At 34.8% G+C, this 27,650-nt stretch overlaps 1 protein-coding gene across 3 annotated transcripts in view; it reads right to left on the bottom strand.

Annotated features, from left to right (window-relative positions):
• LOC145694628 (uncharacterized) overlaps positions 1-27,650 on the bottom strand; it is a 610,937-nt gene that overhangs the window by 15,390 nt on the left and 567,897 nt on the right. For all 3 annotated transcript variants that reach the window (XM_081771034.1, XM_081771036.1, XM_081771035.1), the window contains exons 9-14: positions 26,159-26,261; positions 20,156-20,324; positions 8,782-8,922; positions 7,937-8,244; positions 3,809-4,023; positions 2,739-2,900 (exon numbers count right to left, since the gene is read on the bottom strand). In XM_081771034.1, the coding sequence (XP_081627160.1) occupies positions 2,739-2,900; positions 3,809-4,023; positions 7,937-8,244; positions 8,782-8,922; positions 20,156-20,324; positions 26,159-26,261 (1,098 nt within the window). The remainder of the gene's footprint in view (positions 1-2,738; positions 2,901-3,808; positions 4,024-7,936; positions 8,245-8,781; positions 8,923-20,155; positions 20,325-26,158; positions 26,262-27,650) is intronic.

The raw sequence follows: 27,650 nt of genomic DNA, 5'->3' as shown, positions 1-27,650 counted from the left end.
ATGTAAAGGACAATGCAGATTAAGAACTGACTTTTAGAAAGTAGCTCCATTCCTGCTTCTGGATTTTATATAAGTTCACTCTTCCCTTTTTTCCCCAATTTATTCGGTGTGTCTTTTGTATCGTAAATTTGATATTAAAACCACGAAATTGCAGCACAACAAATTACTATGCAGAAGTACACGAGTAATTGGTTATTAAGCGTATGGAACATATAATAATAATAATTAATTAATTAACAACTAACCTGAAAAATGTTCAAGTATTCTTTATCCAATATTCCAAGTACTTCTCGCAGGTTTTCACATAATTTGGTAATTACAGTGGTGTGTATATATAAACCATTTTTACAATATAGTGTAATTTGGTTAGTGCTCTAACAATTAAATTAAAACTGATTCTTGTATTTTTTTCTAAAGGAATCTTTTCCCTGCAATCTTCTACGATGAATATTATTATGTCTTGTAACAGATTGACGTTCAAATTCCTGTACGTACAATGCTATCAAATTAAACACTGTTGTCAACTGGTGTTCTAATTCAACCCTTAAGATTTAAATGCAACATTATTCATACAGGGATTTGAACATCCATCGGGCAAAAGACAATAATATTCATCGTAGAAGATTACAGGATAGTATTCTTTTTTTTTTTTTAAAAAAAAAAAAAAAGATTTAATTGTTAGTGTAGTAGCCAAATTACACTGTATTGTAAAGAATTGTTTATATATCCGTACTACAGTACTTACCAAAACTATGTGAAGACATACATCGAAGAAAGTCTTATGCCTAAATTAACAAAAAAATTGGTTACTTATTAATATGTTCTCTCCCGTGAGAAAACTAAGTATTCTTCAAACGTATCGGAACAACAAACTAGTTCCGTGTTCAGTGGTAAGGCAATAAAGATAAAAATGGGTGAGAGAATTTTGGTGTAGAAAAAGGAATTTATACCACCAAATAAATATAACGTGAGAGATGGATACCAAAAACAACGAGCAGAGCACACAGAGCAGAGTTGCTTTTAGTATCCATCTCTCACGTTATATTTATTTGGAGGTGTGTATTACTTTTTCCATACCATAATTCTCTCAACCATTTTTATCTTTGTTGCCTTACCACTGAAGACAGAACTAGCTTGCTGTTTCGATACGTTTGGAGAATATTTAGTTTTCTTACGGGAGGGCATATGAGTAAGTAACCAATGTTTTTCTTAATTTGAATTATCCCCTCATGCGCCTACATAATCTTAGGCCTAAACCCTGAAAAAATGCCCGTTGAAAGCACTGGCTAAAAAATACATGAAAGGAACATTTTTCCGGTGAGCGGTTTGAAACAGGTTTTGCTCTAACGCGATTTTTTATTATTCCGTGTATCTATGAATTGGCAATAGAAATATCAATTCAATTTTCTAAAAGTGGTAAATAACATGGCATAAACAGCATATATGGGAACACTTCCTTATTCAAGAAGAGCATTGGCTTCTGATATTACGATATTTACAACTGAAGAACTAATGAACTGCACCTCCAATGTTTCGGTAAATTAAAATTAATGGTGTGGTTTGGTGTACTAAATGATCTAATATGGTTAATTTGAATAACACTTTTATTTATGGTAGCATAGTGGAAATAGAAAAGCCTAATTCATATTTTATAGTTATGAGAAGAAAGTACAAAGGACGTAATATGCCTATAAATTAGATTTATTAACATTTACAAATCAAGTGTTATTTAAATGTGTCTAAAGCATGACTACTTGAATCTTACGTTTGTATAATGAGAGTTTGTACTGTGCGCGGAAGACCTCCGCATTTCTCAGAACCACTTGTTTAGACTTTTACATAACGTGTACTTAATAAAGGTGTAACTTACAAGATTGAGGTTAACATGTCTTGGTTTCTGAACACCATCTTATTGCGTTCCAAGCTAGCTTCTAAAATATGTGCTTCTGTGACTTCCTAAAGACCGATGTACAACAGGACTACTTCCAGAAGAAGAAAGATCCTTTGTCCAAATTGGAGACAGTTTATATAGTCATCGGTCTTGGTTTTCACCTGTTCAATTCCTATTTTCATATTTTATTTTGAGGCTTTGTCTAGTTGTTTATACTACGTTCCAGCCAGACCACCCGTTATTCCCAAAATAAATTTTACCAAAAGAAAGAACTTTTGCTGCTGACTGTACATGTATATAGTGTGCGTGTAGGTAGAGTTTTGCATAACAAAAACAAATTAATTTATTTATAAAATATCACCTACCAAATAGTTGGGTAAGGAAAAAAAAAAGTTCTGAGAAGTGAAAATGAGGTTCCCTGACTTTTTTTGCGAGTAAGTTGAATTTCCTGACTTTTCAGGAAGTGTTTTAGGTTTTCCAAGTCGGTGGGCACCTGTAGTACCAATTACAGAGAACTCCTGACAATTACTTGAATTTTACATTTCACTTCCAAACAGACATCGCCTGTAGTGTTATTGACCCAGAATGAACAAAATCTCAGTTGGAAAATTCAAGGTCAAGCATAAGTGATGCCTTACAAATATCTACCTTATAATAATACGCGAACTTAACATTCTCAAGTATGAAAATCCGCATACGGGTAATTCGTTTCCGTATTATACAATGAAATAAGCGGACTCGTTAAGAAATAATTAAATCATGCATGGAATTATTAAGAAGTACTAGAAAATGTCCTTACTATACTACGTCCTTTTACACAACATTGTAGTTTGTAGAGGTGCCATACCTTTGGTGTAAACGTTGCTAAGTGATTGGGTGGATTAAACGGCGTTGACGCTGCTAGACTAGGCGGATGCAACAACGGAGAAAAACCTGGGTAACCCGCAAGACCCAAATTTTGACGGTAAAATGGAGAATCTACACCTCCAAGTTTTGGTATGTCTTTGAACTGAAACAAAAACAAAACAAAAAATATTACTTACACAAAATAACACATTATAGTTAGAATTTATGTAGGTACAAAATGTCCACACATTATATTACTTCAGTTAGACACAAAAGTTATAACCATCAACTGTACTGAATTTATGTATATTGAATAAATATAATAATTTACATGATGTAGTTAATTTCAACTGATACATTTAGTTTACTAGCTGACTATTAACATTTGGAATATATTTGCAATTCAAAATTTAATCATGAAGTACGTTTATTTTAGCTATGAAATATAGTTATATACTGTATATTTAGATTTAAAACACGCGGAAGAACATCTATCCTCAACTACGATAATTAAGATTCGAATATTGACAGGTATCGATAACAGGTCAAGTAAGTCTACATCTATGAGGCGAAATGAATCCTACATTTACGAAAATACTTCCCGAAGCATTTCTAGTATTTCGGTTTAAACGCATGGAAGAAGAGTTACTTGTATAGCTACAACAGCAACTATTATCCAGTATAGACAAACTAGAGAACTATTTACATATAGAGAAAAGAAATGTAAATAAAATTGAACAAACCCAATCCTTGCACAGTAAATGAAACATCTTTTCAGTTATTTATTTTATTATTTATTTATTTATTATTATTATTATAAGGCAAGCAAACCCATTACTAAAGTGAAACAGCTGATTTTCCGAGGAAATTTATTAATCTTAACCTTGTGGGTATCAAACAAAGAATAAGATACGGAAATTAATTTGCATTAAAAAAAAAAAAAAAAATCTAATGTAACTTTTCAGGCTGAGACCAGAGTTTAAGTGAATCTATTGTGACTTTTGACTATCAAAAACTTAAATATATTTTCTTTGTACTGCAAGAGTAATCATTAAATGATGTTATACTTACCAAAGGGGGTGGAAATAAGGAATTAGCGGGGTTGGGCACTGGCCCTAAAGGTGGAGGTAAAAGAGGTGCTGTGTGTTGATGAACGTGAGTATGTTGATGTTGATGATGATGCATTTCAGTCCGAAGATAAGGAGGTGGCCCCACATTCAGGGACCTGTCGGTAGAAGCGAGGAATCTATTGTCCAGCTCTCTTCGTAGTAAGTCTGCTGCCTGGTCTGTAAAAGGAATTTCATATCGTTAATTCTACTTGAAGAAGTTGCCCAATCTTTACTTAGCATCTAACGTATAATAAATATAAGCAGTGCTATTTGTTTCCCCCCATAAATAAAGGAGCTGCCATGGTATGTTAATGTTCTCATAGACTGAGATGTTAACCTCATTTTATAGTATTCTTTAACACTTTCGACCCTAGGGGTACTTAAATTGACAAAGCCCTGTGTCCTGGGAAAAAGTAAGGGTTATTTTAAAAAATCATATCTTCCTAAGATTTTACTTTAAATGGTTGAAACTTTCACAAATGAAAGAAAAAGTACCAATCTACTAGAAGATGGTGGTTTCCATACAAGACACATATGAATAGTCACTGCAAACAATAACTTTATTTCTTACAGAATAATAATGATTGAGTGTTGTAAATGATAATGATACACTTTTAGTTACCTTTCTACAATTACTGAAAGGCATTCTTGAAGCAGATTTGCCAGTAGATAATTCACATAGCACTCAAAATTACTTTCTCAAATAAAAACATACAAAATTCATTTTTGGTTCGTATTTTAAACTTTAAAAGACCGTGTCGTTCCCGAAGGACATTTGGATTTAACATTAAGTTTACAGCCTGTCGTTCCGAAACTACAGTAGGATTGAAAGAGTTAAATAATACGTATTAGAAATGTTACCAAATGTGATATCCACTTTCCCTTCCTTCAGAGAAGATAAAATGATAATACTACTTCATTACAGATAAAAGTCAAGCAGGTGACACTGAATATTGCACCACCAGAAAAAGAATTGGATAGAATTCTAACAATTAACTTCCTGAGACTACACTTCGGAAAAATTCAGCAGTAATTGCATTTGTTTAAATACGTATGTGCTATGCAGTTGAATTTAAACAACTACAGTAGACCATCGACTATCCGGCCTAGTACTTTATTATTATTATATAAAAAAAATTCCATAGTAAGTCCGGAATAATTTTTAAACCATTTATTCGACTTGTAACACCAAAAACGCGATTGTGGAAAGAAAAAGCACAAGTCTATAAAGGACCTTTTTCAAAATCTGTACGTTTTGATTTTTCAGGTCTTTCTTTTCACATTTGGGTAATAAATTATCATATGAACTGTAAAAACACGGTTAAATCATTTATTTAAGAATTAGACCTACGGTAGACTTCACACTAGGATCATGTGAGCCGCTGGCGGGAGCTGCAGCTGCTAGCTTTACATTGTCTTAAATGTAAGCCTTCACACATGCGCTTCGGTGCAAGTGAGTGAGCCCCGGCTCTGAGCTACTACGAAGATTGAGCGGGCTGCTGGTGGGGGAAAAAAGAATAATACGCAGTCTTACGAGAGCCCTTCACACGTGAGCGTGAACTCAGTTGGAATGGAGAAAAGTGTACATATATTTGATGTCGAAAATTTTCTCATTTTGGTGTTACTTTGATGAAATGCACACTTTATACTATTACACAGTTCGTCAAACAAAGATATAGACATCCTGAGAAATTTTCTTTCATCTTCTCTCGGTTTAGGAAGCAGACTGTAAAATGAACATTCTTCAAGTCTTGATCGATTTATAGGATGAATCCACATTGTTCTATAACTTCCTTTCCTTTTTTTTTCTTTCTTTCTTGCAATTTATCGCCAAGATTAAAGCTGCAGCTACTTCTGGCTCTCGCGTGGCTGCCATTTTGATATCACGATCTTTTGAGCGGCTCACAAGTATTCAATGCCTTCTTCATTACAGGTTCACATGAGCGGCTTACACGAGCAACTCACAAGATCCTAGTGTGAAGCCAGTCTACGTTTATGTTATTGTTTTGCTTACGTTAACACTGTAAGTATGTACAGTGTACATTCCTGAAATTAAGCTAGACATAAAATTTATTAAAGTGTGTACAATACATTTATTTTTACACTTCCTTTTCCTGTAATAAATTTTTAAAACGTTCAGTACAGTACATAAACATTTATAACGTACTGACCTATACTGTAATGTCACAAAATGTAAATAAGAGCGGGTTTTGATATAAAAAGTATATTTTTAATGGTATGGGCGGGACAAGAAGTGAGTAATTATATATCTCTGACCTACCCGGCCTTCCTTTCCGTCACATTAGGCTAGATAATCGGGAATCTATTGTACTTTTATTTCGCTCGGACGGGAACAGTTATTTTTACCTTCAACAACCTTTGTTTTAACGATATCAATAGATTTATTTTCACATCATATTAAATTAAGTTGCTGTGATTTATCGTTTTCTTTTAAATCTTTTTACGTACTTCTTCCTGTTTGACGAAAAGTCTGCGACAATGCTGATCATTTATTTTTGTGTTCGAAAACAGTACTTTATCTGATTTTCGGTAAATAAATTATATTATTTAAGTGCATTTAAACAACTAAACTTCATGAAGAAATCTAATGAATAACCACGGTTTCAAATTTACTACGAAAGCCAAATAAAATGAACAACCATCTTAACTAAGCTTAGAACATTTAAATGCAGTATTTATGAACCAGAACTTTATACAGATAACTACAATAAAGAACTATCACAACACATATCGTCAGTCATTTTCAATTTTTAAACAGCGACACTCCGCATGAATGCAAACATGATTTTTCTTTTGAGTTTCCATCTCTTTTCTTTTCTTCTTCACAAAATGAAACGTATTAAGCAAACCAGTATCCACGTATTACCCACTAAAAACTTTTTTAGTAATAAATATGATCTAATTATTTTTTATAAAAAGAATCTTCCGTATGCATACTTTCTCACATAAAATGTTCACACTTTAACATACAAAATATAATCAAATGAGAATATAATCAAATCGAAGGAATTCGTTTTTGATATACGTTGATCCTTGTATTCTTTGATCTTCAGAAAAAGTATATCGAAGACTCTATAGTGTTACAACTGTACGCTTCATAGCTATACCAATATGAAAAGATAATTATTATTGAAAATTTAATTTGGTTTGCTTCATCTACATATCTACGCTCGTATCATGGATCTGCAGACTGTCACCGAAATCTCAATAATTAGCTTACTTTTAATGAAAACTAGGCACTTCCTTCAGCTTCGTCCTACGTAGATATCTACTATGAGTACGTACGTTTCTCAACTTTTACTTACTTAATACCTTTCACACAAACTCAACAATTTGTATTTCAAAGCCTGTTATCGAAGTTTCGAACTCTTCGGAATTCTCACGTCTGTTAACCATCATCTATACCACTTAGAGATTTAGCTGAAGGATTGGCACCCTTTGCATTTGTTTGACGATCAAAGAATCTATTTTAACTTTTACAATTTCGAGTAGTAAAATTATTTCAGTTTTCAGTGTGTTATATCAATAAATTCTACGTTCATGTGTTAAAATATACATTACTGAGAAAATACAACTAATTATTGTACCACACTAAGGACTTGGAATTTTACTAAAAACTGACGAAGATTAAGATCTACGCTATAACAGAGTAAGTCTTTAATTTATTTTATTTACTGATGACTTTATGTTCATATACTAGAAGTCAAAGGTAGTTCGGTTTTCCTACAGTTGCTATTGTTCCGCGATAAAATGTTACACCAACAGCTAAGAATTAACATCCTGATTCTTGTAAGCTTAACATTACAAAACTTTTCATTTTTCTATTGGTTCCAATAAAAAACTTAAAGATGGTATCCATGTTGCTTTGCAAGACACACCTTGGAGAATCACCAATCGAAGTTATATATATATATATATATATATATATATATATATATATATATATATATATATATATATATATATATATATATACAACTGTCAATCTGGTAGTGTCGGAACAAACGTTGAAGCAAATTTACTTTTGAATTATCAACGATAAAATAAGCAAGTCTCGTGTAATACTTACTTGACTGGAATAAAGATTCAGGAGCAAAAGGATTGGGGTTGGCAGTGGCGGCAGGTGGGAGGGGCAATGGTCCCGAACTCGTTAATGGATTCGTTCCCGCTGTTGGAGGCAGTGGAGGTGCGAACATGCCGTGTGGGGGCGGCGCAGGAGGTCCAGGAGGAGGAGCACCTGGAAGTTGATACGTCGGGTGGTGACTTGCAGGGTGCAACGGATGGCCTGTCGATAAAGTGGCAGGCGGTGGAGTCGGCCGAGGAACCGTTGGTGCTGGAGACAACCGAGGACCCGCAGCCCCCAAAGGACCACTTGAACTGAAAAAAAATTCCTCTATTAGTGGTCGACAACTACGTGAACTATAAATACTAAAGAAACACATTAAAAAAACATGTTAATTAAAGGAATCTAACAGATTAGAAGCATCCTAAAATAATATATGTAATGGTATATGGATAAGAAAAAGCTTATGTTGATTACGAAATTATAGTGACCTTCACAAGTTAGAAGTACATTGTTATAAAAAATATGATATAAATTTGTTTTCTAAGGAATTTTGTTTCCAGGAGGAGGATTTATTAAATATTTGACTGCAATGAACGAAAAGTCAATTCTGTAACGTTACAAGTATTGCGATTAGAAGAAAAAAAGAAAAAAATAGTATGGGACAAATAATTCATTATTCTAATAATATTTACCTCGTCTCTCTTTTGTATCCTTAATTTCTGCGTTTACTACCTAATTTTAGATAGTTTCCTATCAATTTTAGAATACATTTAAATGGAAGCACATCATTCTGACAAAAGTAATATTTTTACCAATTCTAGTTTTCTTAACGTTGATCTTTAACTTACCTTCCCCACGCAGAAGTCTTTGTAAAGGAGAGACTAGATACACTACTGCTGAAAGGGGAAGTTGTTGTAGTGATAACACTTGGAGGCGCTGCTGTGCTTACTGGAGTTATACTACCACGACTAAGACTGCTGACGTTACTGCTGCAAAAGGACAGAAGGAACAATTTTAGCACAACGAAAATAGAAACAAAAAGTATCTTTACAGTAAATAAATATGGGCATGCAGCTTATAAGATCTAATGTATGAATTTTTAAAATCTAATTATTCAAACACAAAAAATAATGTTATGACCAGTATTTACAACTGGGCCAAACATGGTGATCTGCCACGTAGGAAGCTCACATCATAATTGGTGAGCGAAATTCATCTACCAATGATTATAATATAGCTAAAGTATGAAATTGCAACCATATCAAACTTAATGTTTTATTAAATATTAAAAAGCTGTCCTAACTTTACGAGGATTTACAAATCTAAATGCTAGGTTTATATGTTTGTCCGCAATCCATTCGACAATGAGATCTCAAAAACCACAAGTGCTAGAAACATGCCGTTTTCACTGGTCGATTTCAAATTGTGTAGACTGTCCAGTTTTCATTCATTTTTTTTTAAAAAAACTGCGTCGTTATTGTTCTACTCACCATTTTAGGGTCCGTTTTGAGTCCGTAAGATTAACACTGTTGCAGGCCGAAACTACAGTGTTAGGCAACCAGTAGAGAAATTACGAATGGCGGGTTGACCAACATTGCAGGCGCGCTACTTAAATCTGACTGGCAAAACCTATTGCAAGCCGGCAACTTAAAAGGCTTCAAGAGACGCAATGAGACGTTCGGACGGACATGGATTTATTAGAAAAAAAAATCCACTTGATATCGTGTTACTTCTACAAATTTGCTACGAACTCACTCCAATATCTATACATAACAATTCACTTCCTTTGTGAGCCTCCTATCCTTTACTTGTGTGAGTATGGAGACATGCAGAGTGGGAAAGAGATTGATGGTCATAATAGACCGATGCGCTGGGTAGACAGCGGAGGTTCAGCTACTTATATTTATTATTTTCAAACCTCTCAAACTGTAAGACAGTCGGTTAGACAGATCAACTGTAAGAACGGTAACCACATACAAGCACGTTACACATCAAGTTTGTTGTACAACTTATCTTTGCATTTGGAGGGAGTAAGTTTGTAACATTCTGTTACTTCCAAAATACAAAACTGCGATTTCTACACACAACAGTTCATTGTTGAGCAGTGCATAAACAAAACATGTAAGGTTACAATATTATGGCAAAAGTAAACATTGAAAAAACAACAGCCTTATGTAATTGCTTTCAAAAGTTTGTTCTTTTTCTTCTATCGTTAAGAAGTAGTGGATATACCTTTCGCATAGTCGATTGAAGAAAATTTGAGTTACGGTAATTTTGCATCTTTATTTGGAGAGAGAGAAGATAAAACGTAACTTGTACAAATTGTAAGCGACTTATTGTGTAATTTTTAGCGCTGACGTCACAAGGAAATGAGAAACTCTTATACATGCATCGTATTCGTCCGTAGTGTGTCCCTTTGTAGACTCGAACCAGGTAGCCGAAAGACATGAAGGATACCCTAAGCATCGTAAATATTGAAGGCCTGATGTGCACTGCTTTCACACAAGGAGAACACATTTCATATTAAGGATAGGATGTGATAAATATTGAAACAGTGATGCTACCTACGATCGCCATAAGAAAAGGAATAATAAAACTGATACCTGATGATTTCTCATTATCATAGACGAGTCAAAGTGAGAGACGACAAACCGTACTATCTTGAAACACCGGTATATGTGTTAGTGCTCATATGTCAGGTTGATCATTTTACCTGCGCTCACACGATCTTTTTCTTTAGAGAAGGACACTACAAACATAAACTCAAGTAAAAGATAACATTTTGCGTACATCACCACACATTTTTTACTTTCTGCATCAAGATATCCTCAAATATATTTAAAAACACAGTTCCTTAATTTCAATATTATGCATTTAGTTTTCTTAAAATTTTAAAGCTGCATATGATTATTGTTTTATTGACCATCAACATGAATAAATAGCTTTCCGTTACTGAAATGCCGTGTATGTTCATGATTTATATATGTATCTACAGATACGAGGTACCTTAAACATTACATGTTAAAGGAAGTACTATGGACAATGACGCAGAAAGTGCTAAAATCTATACGATGTTTGATTTTATACATGCTCATATTTATAAAATAAAGAACATACGTCTTTTCAGTCTCCTGAAATCTTTCATTCCACAAACGCTGAAAGGAAGCAAATTAATTGACAGGAAATTAGCTTACACTTATTATGTAACCAACAAATGTAAAAACAAATATATATTTAGTTTAAAATTAATGATAAAGAGAGAAATACCAAATAAATAAACATTCAGCACAAATAACTAAGTAAAATCTTGTCTTCGTAAACCACTGGATATAGTGTTTTGAGAGGCGATTGCTAAATATGTTTTGTTTAAATGTCTGGGGATTATATTTACTAAATGATGAAAGTTTTCAACTTCTGAGTAATTTTTTTTTCTGACTCATTTGTACGGCCCTTTAGAGAACTTACTTCTAGAAAATAGGTAACCTATAGAGTATGTTAGATTGACTTCTTATTTCGTACTGAAGTCCCATTTCTAACCCATATTTCAGAAACAAGATTTAATTAATTAATTTACTATCAGAATGCCCATTCTTCGCACGGGAAGAATAGTTTCATTTTGGACATAAAAAGTGAATTTGGATTTAAACGGCATCAGAAGTGTCACTGTTTATCTCAGTGACCCCGAAAACTATGGTTTCGTCACTCATATCGGTCATTTTCGATCATTTTTACATATTGCCCCTCTCCCAAGTTGCGGGGCTGAATTTGGATTTAAACGGCATCGGAAGTGTCACTCTTCATCTCTGCGATCCCGAAAACTATGGATTCGACACTAATATCGATCATTTTTACACATCTCTCCCCTCCCATAAATTGTAGTCAAGGTGAAATGATAAAAACCATCCCATGCCCGAAACTCGTCTATGTAGCAAATTGATCGAGATCGGTCTCGTAGTTCAAGAGTTATTAACATTATATATACCTCTACCCGACGTTTTACCGTCAAACTGAAATGATAAAAAAAATTCCAGGCCTGAACATAATCTATACTAAAAATTTGATTGAGATCGGTCGGATAGGTCACTTTCATTCATATGATATATATGTAGTTTTGTTTTCCTTGTGTAATCTCACTTAACATCTCACCGTTATGCTCTTTAGGATAAAGGAGACGGTCACTATCGAAACTGAATGATGACAGACTTTATGGAAAGTGGAAATGAGCAAAATGAAATGAAATGTTTGAGTTTTACGTCCCACGGTTATGCCGGTTAGGCTAAAGGAGACGGTGATGATGAGTAATGAATGAAAATGGTGGAATGAAGAAAGTGGGAGGAAACGGGAGAACCCCGAGAAAACCCACGCACGCGGTGTTTGTCCACCACAAAGCTCACTTGGCGGGGGCTGGGATTGAACCCGGAACCCCAAGCACCAGAGGTGAACGCTCTACCACTGAACCACAGCGGCCCCTAAGTGGAAATGAGAATGTATACGGAAACATGAGAATCTCGAGAAAACACATCGATACGGTGTCGTCTATCACAGATTCATCTGCCTAGCATCGGGGCAGGAACCTCTAGCACCAGAGATGAGAGATCTACCACTGACCCGCCGTCCTTCCATTTCTTACAGACATACTTAACGACTGTTGCTTTATTTACAACATGTATTATGCTTAGACTAAATTACGGGTAACTTTTGTGGTTTTGCTTTCTTTTTATACAAAATCTGCTATGAATGGCTTAAGCAGAATAATATATTCTGTGTTACCCCTAAAGAAAATTTTTAAGAAACTTTAAAGAGAAAGTGTGTTAAAAATGTAAATAATAATAAAGGTATTTCTAACTGAAACAGGTATTAAGATACAATTTAGACAATAGCCTGCCATATTTAAAACAAAACAGCTAAAAGGTTACAACTTTTCCTCTCATTTTACTAAGGACACAATAAGCGCTTTTACTAGTTTTCTTAGCAACAGCTGTACATCTCAGAATACTTATAAGTCCACATATTCATTATGTAATTTATCAGACATTATCAAACAAACAAACAAACAAAAAAAAAAGAAAAAGAAAAAAACATAGTATGGTAATCAAGATTGATTGTAAATACAAATGCATTTACTTGTAACACGAAGATACATGCTATGATACTCACGTACAATTGTAGAATTTGGGTATTTTACAATTTCTAAACAATAGTAATAGTACAAAACTGGTGTGTTACGAAACAAACATCCCATTGGCGGCTCTTGAGGGAAGTCATATCGGTAAAAAAAAAAAATATCGGTTCAAACTAAAGGAAGAAAGAACTTACCCAATACAATACAATACAATAATTCTAGTACACAAAAATAAGTACATTAGGTATGTTATCTTCTCTTAGTTTGACGCACCGGCGGTTTATGATACGTGAACAAGGAGTACAATACCTTGCAAAAGCAAAAACAAACTTATTTGCGTAAGTGCATAACCTACTTGTGTTCATATTGAGTTTCAATAATTTTTAAAATTTCCTGATTTTTCATTGATTCATTGGTGGTTTGTAAAATAAATTTTGCTCGCTGATTTCTCTTCTTATAGGTAACATATTATACTGATTTTTCTCTACCAATTTTGTATTTTAGTTTAATGATACAGTATGATTAACATAAGAACTTTTTCGAATTCTACATTGTGTATACAGTACTAATAAATAAATAAATAAAAAAAAAGATCCCTCTACCGAAACTACTCATGCCTTTACATTGTTATTTTGCATTACGTTTATTTTAAAATAATAACTGTGTAACAGTGTCGCCAACTAACTGAACATACTGGCTTCTGATGAAAGTTGGCGAAACTGTTCAACAATTAGTTCAAAATAAACGTTGCTTGGTTCACTGATTTCTTTTTCTAGTTTAAATAAAACATAGTATATGATACAAGTTTTCACGAAGAAATTAAATGTCGACTAAAAGCAGGGAATTCGTGTTACTATTCGGTTCCAAATCTCTTATCGTCGCGAATTCTGTCGAACGGGATTTGAACCTTAAAATATACACAACTATAATCATGCCTGTTGTTCTGTATGGTTGTGAAACATGGTCGCTTACTCTGAGGGAAGAACATAGACTGAAAGTATTTGAGAACAAGATCCTGAGACGAATATTGGGATCCAACAGGAACGGGAATGGTGAATGGCGGGAACTTCCTAACGAGGAACTACATAATTTACACGGTTTACCCAACATTGTTATGGTCATCAAGTCTAGAAGGCTTAGGTGGGCAGGTCATGTAGCTAGAATGGAAGAAAGTAGAAACGCTTTAAAAGTCTTGACTGGAAGACCAATCGGAAAACGACCATTAGAAAGACCTAAGTGCAGATGGGAGGACAATATTAAGATGGATCTCGCAGAGATTGAAATACAAAGTAGAAACTGGATCTAGTAGTCTAGTAGCTTAGCGACTGGATCATGCAAAATGTGATACCAACATACCACTTTCAGGGATGATAGACCTATTAATAAGAAGTAAATCCTGATATAGACCCAAATCGGCGGGGGTCTTGTTTTAGGTATATGACGTCATCAATATGGCCGCCAACGAATTTCGACTTAACTGAGTTTTAAAATGTATAACTCCATTACCATTGAAGGTAGAAACTCCCTTTTACCTTTATTTTGATGAGAATACATTGTACCTTTATTGTCATTATAAATACTTGCCTCATATTGCCGCCATTTTTAAATATGGCGTCTCAAACTGGAAAAAATGTTTATTTTCAAAACGATTTTCTATGTTTTATAGCAAATAACTTTGAAACTGCTATGATTATGGGAAAATACTTTGATATAATCGTCAAAGGTCATTTCAATAGCTTTCGAACGCGACCAGAATCATTGATGTATCTCAACAAATAACCGAGATAATCAATTTTTTGTAGGACTAAATGTCGAACTTTCGTGAATAATGTTCGAATGTATCCGTAGATTGGCATTTGTAGTTCCATTGGCCTTTTGATAATAGGAACATAGTACCGCTACCAGTATGTTCCTTTTAACGTGGAGAATAGCAAATCACAAGTGTTTATCTTTTGTCCGTGCTGAAAACCCTTTATAATGTCATAAATCCAAGATGGCCGCCGCGGTTTATCTCCGGTGAAAATTTCTCGCCACAGAAAAATAAGAGAAACATGCAACAAAAGCCAATCTCTTTCTTTGGATGTGAAAAAATCTTGACATAACATGTGATTGACTCTCCTTTGTGTTTACAAGCCAGTATATGACGTCATAAACACAGTATGGCGCCATGGCTTACATATGGATTATGAAAATTATTTATTTCTCGCATTAGAGGAACGATAGAAACGTGCAATAAACATTAATATCTTTTTTCATATGTAGAATCATAAAAACATAAGTTTTGTCTTTTCTTTCAGGCGAAAAACGAGTATATGACGTCATAAACCCAAGATTGCCGTCGACTCTTAAATATGTGTAATGCATAATATGATATGATTTATTTTTCTCGGCCCAATTCAAATTTTGGTACACGGCCATGAACCTTGAATCATTTCTTTTTTATTTGCTGGACAATCGATTTCATTCGATCGGTGAAATTCTCCTCCTATTGTAGTGCATTGGACCAGATTTGTCCCTGGATGTATGCCCTGGATCATATCAATTATGCCCGTTGGATGTCAGTATTCGTAAAGTCTTTGGGAGAATTTAATGTACGAAACCCATAAGTATATGATGAATTTCAGAAAGGTAATTTTGTGAAAAAAAAATGACTAACAGTAAATATTCGTACATGTCCCACGACCTGTTACATGAACAATGTAATAAGGATCTAAAATGTGAAGGAGGTGCCATTGGTCTTGATAATGAATGTGCTCTTCTGCGTTGGATGGTTTCGGGTCCAGTGATTGCAGGATTACTAACCGAACTTGAGAAAAAGGCAGAAATAAATGACGATTCAGATTATCACAGTCATCATGAAGATACAGACGCTTTTTCCTCTAGGTTCGAAAAACATGTGAAAGCTTTAATAAATGCATGTGAAGATGATGACAGAAATACATTTGCTCAAGAAAATGGTGCCCTAATATGCGTTGCCACATATGCTGTTATGGATGAGAAAGCAGCTGAGTCTGTCTTCAAAGCAGAAGAATTGGGAAAGCAACAGGACAAACATTGGTTCGGAAACGGCTCATCGAATGCCAGACGCCTTTAAGAGAACCGATTAAAAGAAATAAACTTTCGCTTTTTCACACACCGCAAAAAGAAGGAGCGAAGAAAGGACTCAAGGAGTCAATTTTAAAGAGTTACTGTAACCTGTTTTCTCGCTTATACGTAGCTTGTCAAAGTCGAGGTGGAAACATCAAAGATTTCTTTGCTCACGAAAATCTTTCGTACCCTCCGTCACTCTCTTCAAATGGTGAATTGCGCAAGGGAGCCAACTCAGATATTATTTCTTGCTTAGAACCACTTAGGACATCACAATACGATGTACCTAGTGTATCGTGTGTTATATTTGATGAAGCTGTATTAGCTCACATGCTGAAGCCTATTCCGGGACAGGCGTTTTCTATGTATTACACTAACACAGTTCAACCATCTTTAGAAAAGTTTGCGAGTGATGTCGTCAGAATAGACATAGTCTTTGACAATTATGATCCCGACAGTCTGAAAAAAGAAGAACGAGACCAACGAGGAAAAGGACCAAGAATACTTGTGAAAGACTCCACACTGACTCCCAAAAAATGGGCATTGTTTTTGAATAATTCTGAAAACAAAACTGATTTATTTCGACTTCTGTGTAAACACTCACAGAACATAAGTGATTCTGGTGGTAAGAGAGAGATTGTGTGTGCATGTGATGATACCGCAATCAGCAAACTCTAATATGGACGTGATAAGCCTTATGCCCTGCAAATAAGAAGAAGCAGACACACGCATGTTCTTGCATGCATTGCATGCCAGCAACCACGGACATAAGAATATCTCAATTAAAACTGTCGCTTCTGATGTTGTTATTGCCGTTGCTTTATTCTTTGAGCTCAATGTATCACACTTGTGGATTGAATATGGGAGTGGTAAAAATAAGAGATATATTCCTGTCCACGAAATTGCAACAAGCCTAGGAAAGTCTCACTCAAAAGCCCTGTTCTTTTGGTACGCATTTGCAGGGCGTGACACAGTGTCCGCTTTTGGTGGTCATGGCAAGAAGACAGCTTGGCAGGTGTAGCAAGAATTCCCTGAAATAACGGATATATTTATCAAACTTTCAGTTACTCCTGCTAAAATTTCAGCTCAGGACTTTGCATCTCTTCAGCGCTTCACCGTACTCCTGTACGATCGCTCTAGTTCTTTACTAAATGTTAAAGACTGTCGACAAAGATTAATGACGAAAAAGAATTGTTCTTACGAAGGGATCGCACCTACATAGACAGCCTTATTTCAACACTGTCTGCGAGCTGCCCTACAGGCCGGGTATTACTGGTCTCAAGCTCTCCAGAAAGTGCCCATAATACCCGAAATTTGTAAAGGGGTTGGAAGAAGGTGGATCGTGGTTATCATCCTCTGTGGTCCTTACTTCCAGACGTTTCAGCGCCCTGTAGAGAACTTATTCGCTCTGGTGGCAAGACTCCTTGTCAACATTCTTGCAAGTGTCAAAACTTGGGATTAGTGTGCACTTTAATGTGTACCTGCGATGGACAGTGTGATCGAGAAGATCACTTTATTGTGTGTTGATCTTGTCTAAATAAGAAATGTGATTAACAAAAATTACTTCCCCCTAGTTCTCTGAAGTACATTTCAGATGTTAAGTTAATAGTCATACAATATCACTAATATTTTCTCTTCTAAAGTCTTAACATATTTAATTGTATAACTGTTTATTGTGTTGTAAATTTCACTCTTGCTGATATACTGTTAAATTTATACATTGAGTCTGTTTCATAAACATTTTAATACAAACTCCAAAAATATCAAATTAAGCTGGGCTGTGGTTTGAAAATGTGACGCCTTTTGCCTCGAGCTATTTTGTAAAATAATATGAAAAGCATAATTTTCAGACAATTACATTCTCAATGGACTGATTAAAAATATTTTAAATGTAAAATATGTCTTTCGAAATGCACAGTTCCCATATTCCTTGAAATATTCATTTAGCGCAAATACTAGTGCAAGCCTTATACTTTCATATAGCGCATAATTCTTTGTTTAATAACATGAAAAATATTCACTTTTGGATAATTAGTATTAAAGAGAATATATTTCAAATTTATTTTCGAACAATGCATAATTTCAGCTTTGTTAGTTTTTCAGTTTAATGCATAATATAATATTCAAAATACATACAGCGGCTACTTTGTATAACGATGTCATACACTTAAACAAGACAAATACTAACCTTTGGGCGCAAACACGATACACCTTTCTGTTGCTTCATGATTTAACTTATTTAAGGAGAAAAAATAGTTGCTTTGCACGTTTCTATCAAGTTTCTTAGGTGAGAAAGGCACAGTTTTCTTCATGCATATTTAAGAATCGAATGCATATTTAAGAACTCTTGGGTTTATGAGTTGTTTACTTTCGCCTCAAAGAAAACACAATAACTTATGTTACTTTTTGATTCTACATATGAAAAAAGATATTGGTAGTTGTTGTACGTTTCTATCGTTTCTCTAATGCGAGAAATAAATAATTTTCATAATCCGTATGTAAGCAATGGCGCCATACTGTGTTTATGACGTCATATACTGGCTTGTAGACACAAAGGAGAGTCAATCACATGTTATGTCAAGATTTTTTCACATCCAAAGAAAGAGATTGGCTTTTGTTGCATGTTTCTCTTATTTTTCTGTGGCGAGAAATTTTCACCGGAGATAAACCGCGGCGGCCATCTTGGATTTATGACATTATAAAGGGTTTTCAGCACGGACAAAAGATAAACACTTGTGAAGGAACATACTGGTAGCGGTACTATGTTCCTATTATCAAAGGGCAATGGAACTACAAATGCCATATAACTACATCTACGGATACATTCGAACATTATTCACGAAAGTTCGACATTTAGTCCTACAAAAAATTGATTATCTCGGTTATTTGTTGAGATACATCAATGATTCTGGTCGCGTTCGAAAGCTATTGAAATGACCTTTGACGATTGTATCAAAGTATTTTCCCATAATCATAGCAGTTTCAAAGTTATTTGCTATAAAACATAGAAAATCGTTTTGAAAATAAACATTTTTCCAGTTTGAGACGCCATATTTAAAAATGGCGGCAATATAAGGCAAGTATTTATAATGACAATAAAGGTACAATATATTCTCTGCAAAATAAAGGTAAAAGGAAGTTTCTACCTTCAATGGTAATGGAGTTGTACATTTTAAAACTCAGTTAAGTCGAAATTCGTTGGCGACCATATTGATGACGTCATATACCTAAAACAAGACTCCCGCCGATTTGGGTCTATATCAGGATTTACTTCTTATTAATAGGTCTATCATCCCTGAAAGTGGTATGTTGGTATCATATTTTGCACAATTCGGCCCTTTTATGCTGCTAAGCTACTAGACTATAGTTGGCTAAGGATAGAAGTCAGTGGAGAGCTTTTGTGAACGCGGCATTGAACCTCCGGGTTCCATAGGCCATAGAGTTAGTTTTAGTTATATGATATGATACAAGTTTTAGTTATCACATACATACTTTTCCAATATATGTTCCGAAAGACGACGATTATCTATGATCGAGTATCACCCAGAAATCCTTGATTTCTGTCTTTTCCAAAATATTACAATCCATCACTCTAAGCAGGAAAAAAATCTACCTTTCTCTTGTGGTTCTGTGCCGTAAAATTTATTTAAATATCCTCGATTTGTACTGAAATATTTGTGCATGTTTAAAGTTACAAAAGCCTATGAGGGCCGTATACTTTAATTCTGTCAATGCAATTCAAAATATTTACATTTCTGCGCAAGTTTCTCCACACATTAACATTTCCGCTTATGTTCTGCCTTCATGTCGCCTTGGCGTCCGTGAAACCGAGGGTGAGGGTACGAGCGTACCATTGAATTACTGTCTACAAGTGATTTGAAGCGATTCAATTTTTACCAGTATGATTTCTGTCAAAAGTCGCCAATGTAACTCTCCAATCCTTTAAAAAGAGAAGTCCTAATTTATCAATTAATACGTTCTTAATCATATGACCACACACACTGGATGTATACCTGTAACTCTCTCTTTCCCTTGTGGGACTGTGTCCCCGAGGTGAGTGGCTACGACCAACGATGGGAGTTATAACGATGTCCCTATGGCTGGCAGTAGTCGTAGTGGCGATCACAGCAGAGGCAGTCGTTACCGTTGGTGCTGTTGTTGTCGCGGGAATAGGAGCAGAACCTACAACAAACAAAAATACATTAGTACAAAATAATTCAATATACAACTTTTCGACATAGTATACTTTCAAAACATATGAAGTTTACGTTCATAAGCAATAACGAAAATTTAAAGCATTGATATGGACTAGATCCAGTGGCACTTTTGAGGGATGCCTCATCAGTAAAATTGAAAATCTTATTGCTAAAAGCTGAGAGGTGGAAGTTTTATACAGTTTCAGAAAGCTGCATAGAATAATTTGTACATTAAGTAAGCTTCTTCTCTTAGCTTTTAGCAATAATGTAGACTAACTTGGGTAAAGATGCCCCATTTTTCATTATTACCTACATTCCACTCCTGCAATTGAGGTTATTGAGTTTATGATCAAATAGAAGATTGACGTCTTGTTTGTAATATCTCGAAAGACAATTTTATTTCAGTAAATTTAAGAACTTAAGATAAACCTTTACAAAACCCTTCAAGTGCGGCATCTTCGGCATCCATGTTGAGGAAAGATGCCCTAGTTTTACAATTTTTCAAACTGTGTTCATAAACATCATAGAAACTGACAATTACGCTTTTGTACCACTAATGCTACTAACTTTAATTTCTACTAACTATCTACCTAATTATAAAGAAAATTTTCAACAAAATGGCAAATATTCTCTATGTATGTTTTCTAAATCCGTTTGTAAATAATGGATAAAAATAAAAGAGAAAAAAGAATTGCGAACCTTACATATTATTATCATTTGTTCATTTTTGTTTTTTCAAACTTGGATTCTTCCGACCACAATTAATTCAGTGACATGTAGTGAACCTACAGTTTAAATCCAAACCACCGTAATCGTTCAAAGTTTCCAAGGCGTTCGCATCGAGAATCGAAACCGGGACTTAGTGCATCAGAGGGACACGTACTAGCCACTAGACCAGACGGGAGGACGGCTTTCTCTTAATATGTAAAAACTTGCTCTTTGAGAAAGTAATGCATCTCCTTATAACAACATGCTAGCTACAACACTGGTACACCTATGATATTTGATGGATCAGCGGAAATGATCTTCACTTCGCAATAAAGGGGTATTTGATTCACCCAGAGATTTACATTTTCAAAATAATTCATCCAGATAAAGGAAGTTGTGACAAATCAAGTGTGTCGCAGGATCCCTCCTTCAAGGATATTTTTTTAGTATTCTGAACAACCCTCATACATATTCAGCTCGCACGAATGGCTTAAAACTCAATTCATGCATATTCTTTTGATTCAGCTTGCTAGCCAACTAGTGTCATATACATTTATGTGAACTTCATTCAGTCCACTACTGATCACGTAAGGAGCTAAAAAAAAAGTTTATAGATTCAAAGCAACAACCCAGCCAGGAGACCTAGCCCTTGCTCCATACGGGAATTTTCCATTTGCTTCTGAATGAACAATTAATTAAAGGTTATTACAAAACAATTAGTGTTTCATATTCAAACTAAATATCCATTGATATAGACTTCATCTTTGAACAAAATTTGTTCCCATAATTCTCTGGTTTTATTGTATTTCAGATCGAGAGATTCCAAGTTTTCTCATTCCTAAATCTCAACATTTTTAAATGACACTATATGTATCAACTTTTTAAATATATAACCAACAAAACTTGGCACATTATACAGGTAAAATTATCTGCATTGAACCTGTCACAGATTACACGATGTACGAAACAAGCAATTTATAGTCATAGAAGTTCAGAAACTTGAAATACAAGTTCTAAATCAAATTTTCCAGAATCAACATACTTTTGAGTTTATCTTTAACGTTTTGCATGCTACACAAAGGTATCACGTAATATAATCAGTAGCGAAACCCAATGCTAAGGTAAATTATAAGTAGGTTTTTGCACATATAACTCAAGGAAACAGTAATTACACTCAGCAAGTTGAAAAACGTTTTCAAGTATTGCTATATATATGTGTACACACGAACTATCAGTAAGTTCTAGTTTGCAGGGAAACTACATACTTTACATTTGAAGATTAAAATTTATTTCTGGAACTATGAATGGTAAGGAGAGGGACAGAGAGAAAGAAACAGAAGCCTTAATTACTGCTATTATCATATTTATCTGCAATTTACCATTTAAAGTTACGACAGAACAGTAAACAACTTCCAAGAAAATAAATGCAATATAGAAGTACACCAAAGTTACAATAAAACCTGTCTGTGTTGGCAACAATTAGCTTAAATAAGAAGTACTCATTTACAGAAAAATGGGTATCAAAATTACAAAAACGTATTATAGATGATAATATACACAGTAACTCTTTATATTGTAAATATTGTATGTTATTAGGAAGCTGAAGGACCTAGGATTGCACGGGAAAAATTTAAATAGGCTACGATTTCTCGAAATTTACCCAGAAAATGCTGCATTTACAGCCGTAATAATTATGCCCACCTAAAGTAAACCTGCACTGAGGAATGAACTCACTTATAGATATTACCGAAAAGGTAGATGTATGTAGTAGCGTAGAGGAATACTCAATCTTATATCCTTTCAGGACAAGCGTGCTTTTTGTATTATGTACCTTATTCCTGTATTAAAAGTTGATGAATTTCAGTTCAGAAAGCCAGAAATAAAAGCGTTAAGAGGAGAAAGCTACCGCTGACCACACCGATCAAACGCGCCTGATGTGACAGGCCATAGTACTCCATGGGTTGAAAACGGAAACACTAAAACTTTGGAAATTTCATTGACTTTCGACTACGTCGCGCATTTCTTCCACGGGGGGGGGGGGGGGGGAGTTTACAATAAATGAATGAACTGAAACATTACTGGGAGTAAGAGGAACAACGGAAGAAAATCATTATTCGTTGATTCACCTGACGTCGGAGCGAATTTATGCCAGACAAGGGCTTTTAATTCAAGAAGGAATGGCCAAATTCTTTTACAAGATTATTGTTAGCCATTATACTATGGTTTTAGACGTTTTATGTACGTGACTGTTAGGTGTATTTATATCAGCGTTAGAAGATAAACAGATGCAAGAGTATTACTTAAGAGTATATATATATATATCATACATACAAGGTCCATTCAATAAATAACCGAAAAGGTTGTATAAAACTTCAACAAAGTTTGTGCTTCTTTGTTATTTTTGGTGGTGTTCTAGAACCATTATCAGATGGCACTGGTACACCTGCCTCGCGAACAAGATGCTGGAATCAGTGAAACAAGATGGCGGCAACCTTACAGGTTTGCACCAACGTACAACAGCGGAGCGTTGTTAGATTTCTATTACCTGAAGAAGAGTTGAAATTCACCGTCGGATGTCAGTGCAACATAGTGAAAGTTGTTTGAGTCAAATACAAGTGTACGAGTGAGCGGGTAAGTTCAAACGGGGGTATAATAACAACATCAACTCGCGCAATGTTGTTCTCTGTGACTGAACAGGCAGAGCGTCCTGGACGTGGCGAATCATCAACACTTGTTACACCACGTTTGAACTTATGTGTCCACTCATACACTTGTGTTCGACTCAAACAACTTTCACCATATTGCACTGACATCCCAGGATGAATTTCGATTTGATTTAACTCTTCAGTTAACAGAAATCTAACGACACTCAGGTGTTATACATTGATACAAACTTGCAAAGGTGCAACCATCTTGTTTCACTGTTTCCCAGCATCCCGTTTGCGAGGCAGGAATGCCAGACCCATCTGATAGAAGTTCTAGGACACCACAAAAATAAATTAATAAAAAATAAAGCAGCATAAATTTTGTCGGTTTTGTATCTGTTATACAACTTTTCCGGTTACTTATTGAATGGAACTTACGAATACATAAATGAACATATACTTCAGCAAAATAAAAACTTAGGACATGCATCTTAGGGTGATAAAAATTAGTTTTCCTCGATTTTATCGAAATAACTTTTAGACAATATAGTTACGAGTGAACTTTGGGCTATACCTCATTAACCATGCTAGAGTCATTATAAAATGCTTGATGAAGATAGATTTCGGCATCAATTTGATCTTAACAGGTAGTGTGATCATCGTACATCATCATTTTCAGATTTTTCTTTAAGTTTTATTCGAAAAACTACGCATGAGGTTTCTCCACTCACCCATATCAATTGGTTCAGCCAATGAGATCTATCATCTTCGGACAATTGTTTTCAGTTAAACGCTAAAAATATTGTAGAACTGAGCAAGATTGTGTCACCATTACATTTCTAAGTTCTGGAATAACAACAGTATAAAGAACACACAAAGATAATAAATGAAACGAAAGAGGTTATTCATTTCTCTTGGCTTGTGCACAACCGACTTGTTTGGGTTGTTATTTTACGAGTTCCATATTTTAATTTATCCAACCACAGAGCGAAGTATAAAAGCGGTAATAAAGAGAATACCTTTGTTTCATACACAGCCTAATAGGGATCTTTATCTACACTATAAATGTTATATATCGTTATTGAAATATGCACTCACAATCATCTGAAAGATGATAACTATTCAAATAGCAAAACTAATTCCATTTTTAATGGGTTCAAATTTTCCAGTCTTGCAAAGAAGACAAAAACCTTGTATATTACGACTTTCGTTATGATTTTTTTTCTTTTTCTTTTAATTTGTGCACGCTGATTCAATGTTATGTACTTTTAGTGTTCACTTCGAAAGAAATCAAATTTGATTGCTAACTAAGTGAAAGCATTTATAGCCTATTAACAAAAAGCTGATTATAAAAACAGACCATGAACTATCTCGGAGATTTAGGAAACAATGCACAACGGTTCTAAACAGCGGCGCTCCCTTTGTTCTCTGCTAGCAATCATTAACATTTTTATGGTCTGCATTTTGGGCACGCTTATCAAATGGCAGGGTTGAAGGATCAATAACAGCTACTGAAGGTATTAAATAACGATATATCCTACACTGGAATGGTTATGGCTTACTTTACACTGTCAAATGAATGCATGTACAGGGGAATACCATTAAAAACGTTACTGTGCTCGTTACTCTTTCAAACAGCTGCATTGCACATCGACGACTATTATACATCTACAAGCCTCCCAGTTGAAAATGATAGAAAGGCTATTAAAAATGTAACATATCCGCCGCAACACAACGAAGTTTAGGATGAATATTGAATAAATATATGAAATACTGTGTACATTATGATGTTAATTTTCTTAAAACTATTCCGATAGGGCAAGTAATCAGCAGAATTATCACGTCGTCTAGAAAGAATCCACCGCAGCAATGGCTTGACTCAAGTTGCTGGAATGAACATTACTTCGTTTTGGGTACAGAGGAGTTGTCACTAACGAACAGTAACTTATATCTCTTCCAATCAAAAACAGATCTGAAAGAGAGAGAAAGATAGACCTTGTGGAGATGAAGTTTTAGAATGGGTCACAGAGAATTTCCTCAAGAATTTTATGATATATTCATCGGTTCTAACTCTGTAGAGATATACCGAATCAGCAGTCTAATCTTCACGCACGATACGACACGACACGACACACCAATGAAACTGTCTTCTAAAAGATAGTAAAGGAAAGAAGTCTGTCTATTAAAATAATCTATGAAAAACTGTTATATATGTCAAATACGAATGAACAATGAAAATTATGATCTGTGTTAATCGTAGAACTACGGAAGTACTTAGGCAAATACCTGAATGTACTTGAAACCTTACCTTATTTAGTAACATGTCGACTACTCCATCGCTGACATTATAGTCTAATATTTTTATAGTGTACACAGAATCTTTCCTCCCTTATTAACAAGAGATATCTTTTTTTATAAACAGTTATTTTATACTGATAAGATGTTGCGATAGAAATAAATAAAATACCTGCAGTGGCTGGTGTACTAGATTGAATTGGCACCACGGGTACACCAACAGATGCAGGATGCTGCTTCGGAGGAATTATTGAACATGGTGACCTCGCAGGTCTCTGTAAAGAAAGAGAATACACATTTGTTTAATTATTGAATCACGCTCCTGATAATATTAATTTTAAAAAAATGAGTACTGCATCTCACAAATTAGAAAGTATGAATATGCATCAACCTTAAATAAAATATATTTTCTTACAAAATAATATAGTTCTCATACAGAAATATGTAGTTAAAAAACGAATGCAATATCAACTCGCTGACTGACTACTGGATCTGCTACTGTTAGGTTTTCGCATACCACACGAATTAGCAAACTGCAATAAGTGATCGCTCGTTTTTAAGGTATAGTTCTCTCTCCGTAAACTTCACTTCGATTCTTCTCATGTAACTGCCATTCAGAGAGGGTCATTTTGCAATTGCGCTCACTCGGGCTCGGTCTCATTATACTAAATGGGTCTCGCGTTCACTAATTTCATAAGGCTCAGTCTTTCTCTGATTTGCACTCAATCGAGCTCGGATTCGCTATCCTCTATAAAACTTGCGCTCATTAATCTCTATGGGTTCATGCTTGATGAGAGTTTGGGCTCACTGTTCTCACTGGGGATTGTGCCCCCTATTCACTCATAGAGCTTGGGTTGATTAAACCTTGTGCCCTCTATTCATTCATAGAGCTTGGGTTGATTAAACTTCGTGCCCTCTATTTCCTCATAGAGCTTGGGTTGATTAAATCCAAGAACCGAACTCGCGAGTTCAGACATATATATGCTACCACTTGACGAAGAAAAATTTTTAGGTGAATTTGGAGCAAACGAGAGAAGTGATGTTGACACGTATATATTATATTAGCCCACACAGTTATCGGCTCTCCAATTGCTGTCAAAGCAACTCAGTACAACGGCCATAAATTGACATTGTGAACTCCACGTGTCATTCACAAGTATACACCAACACGTTTTCGATTATTTTTTATTTTTTTTATCAATAAAATTCAGTGGCTTAGGGTAAAATTCTTATCAGTTTGACGCAAACTAAAAATTATTTGTTGGTTGTTTGGTTTGGAGTTTAGCGCCTCTTTCACACTAATACAAAATGATTGTATTATCTTATATATTGGACTTTTAAAAAAAATGTTTCCCGTTAATTCTATACTAACGACAATTGGGGTGCCTATATCAGATACCTATAGGGAAACATTGTAACTGCAAGCGCCACTAAGTGAAGACCCAAAATACGATCATAGCCCCTAACTAGTACCTCAAAACAAATATTAGTTTTTTGTTGTAAGTACTTTCTTTTTTTTAAAAAAAAAAGTTACACACAAAAAACTGCTTTCAGTTGTTCTTTTATTTTCTCTTCTACGACAGCTTTTTACTTTTTCAAAAAAGAAATAAAAGCATATATACCCAACCATCTTCCTTACACGTAATCAAATTCAGTAGAGACTT

The sequence above is a fragment of the Thermobia domestica genome, chromosome 9, assembly GCF_964235325.1.
Source record: "Thermobia domestica chromosome 9, izTheDome1.hap1.1, whole genome shotgun sequence".
In the NCBI taxonomy this organism is placed as follows: domain Eukaryota; kingdom Metazoa; phylum Arthropoda; class Insecta; order Zygentoma; family Lepismatidae; genus Thermobia; species Thermobia domestica.
The sequence above is the reverse complement of the archived record's forward strand: the minus strand, read 5'-3'. Positions and strand labels throughout refer to the sequence as shown.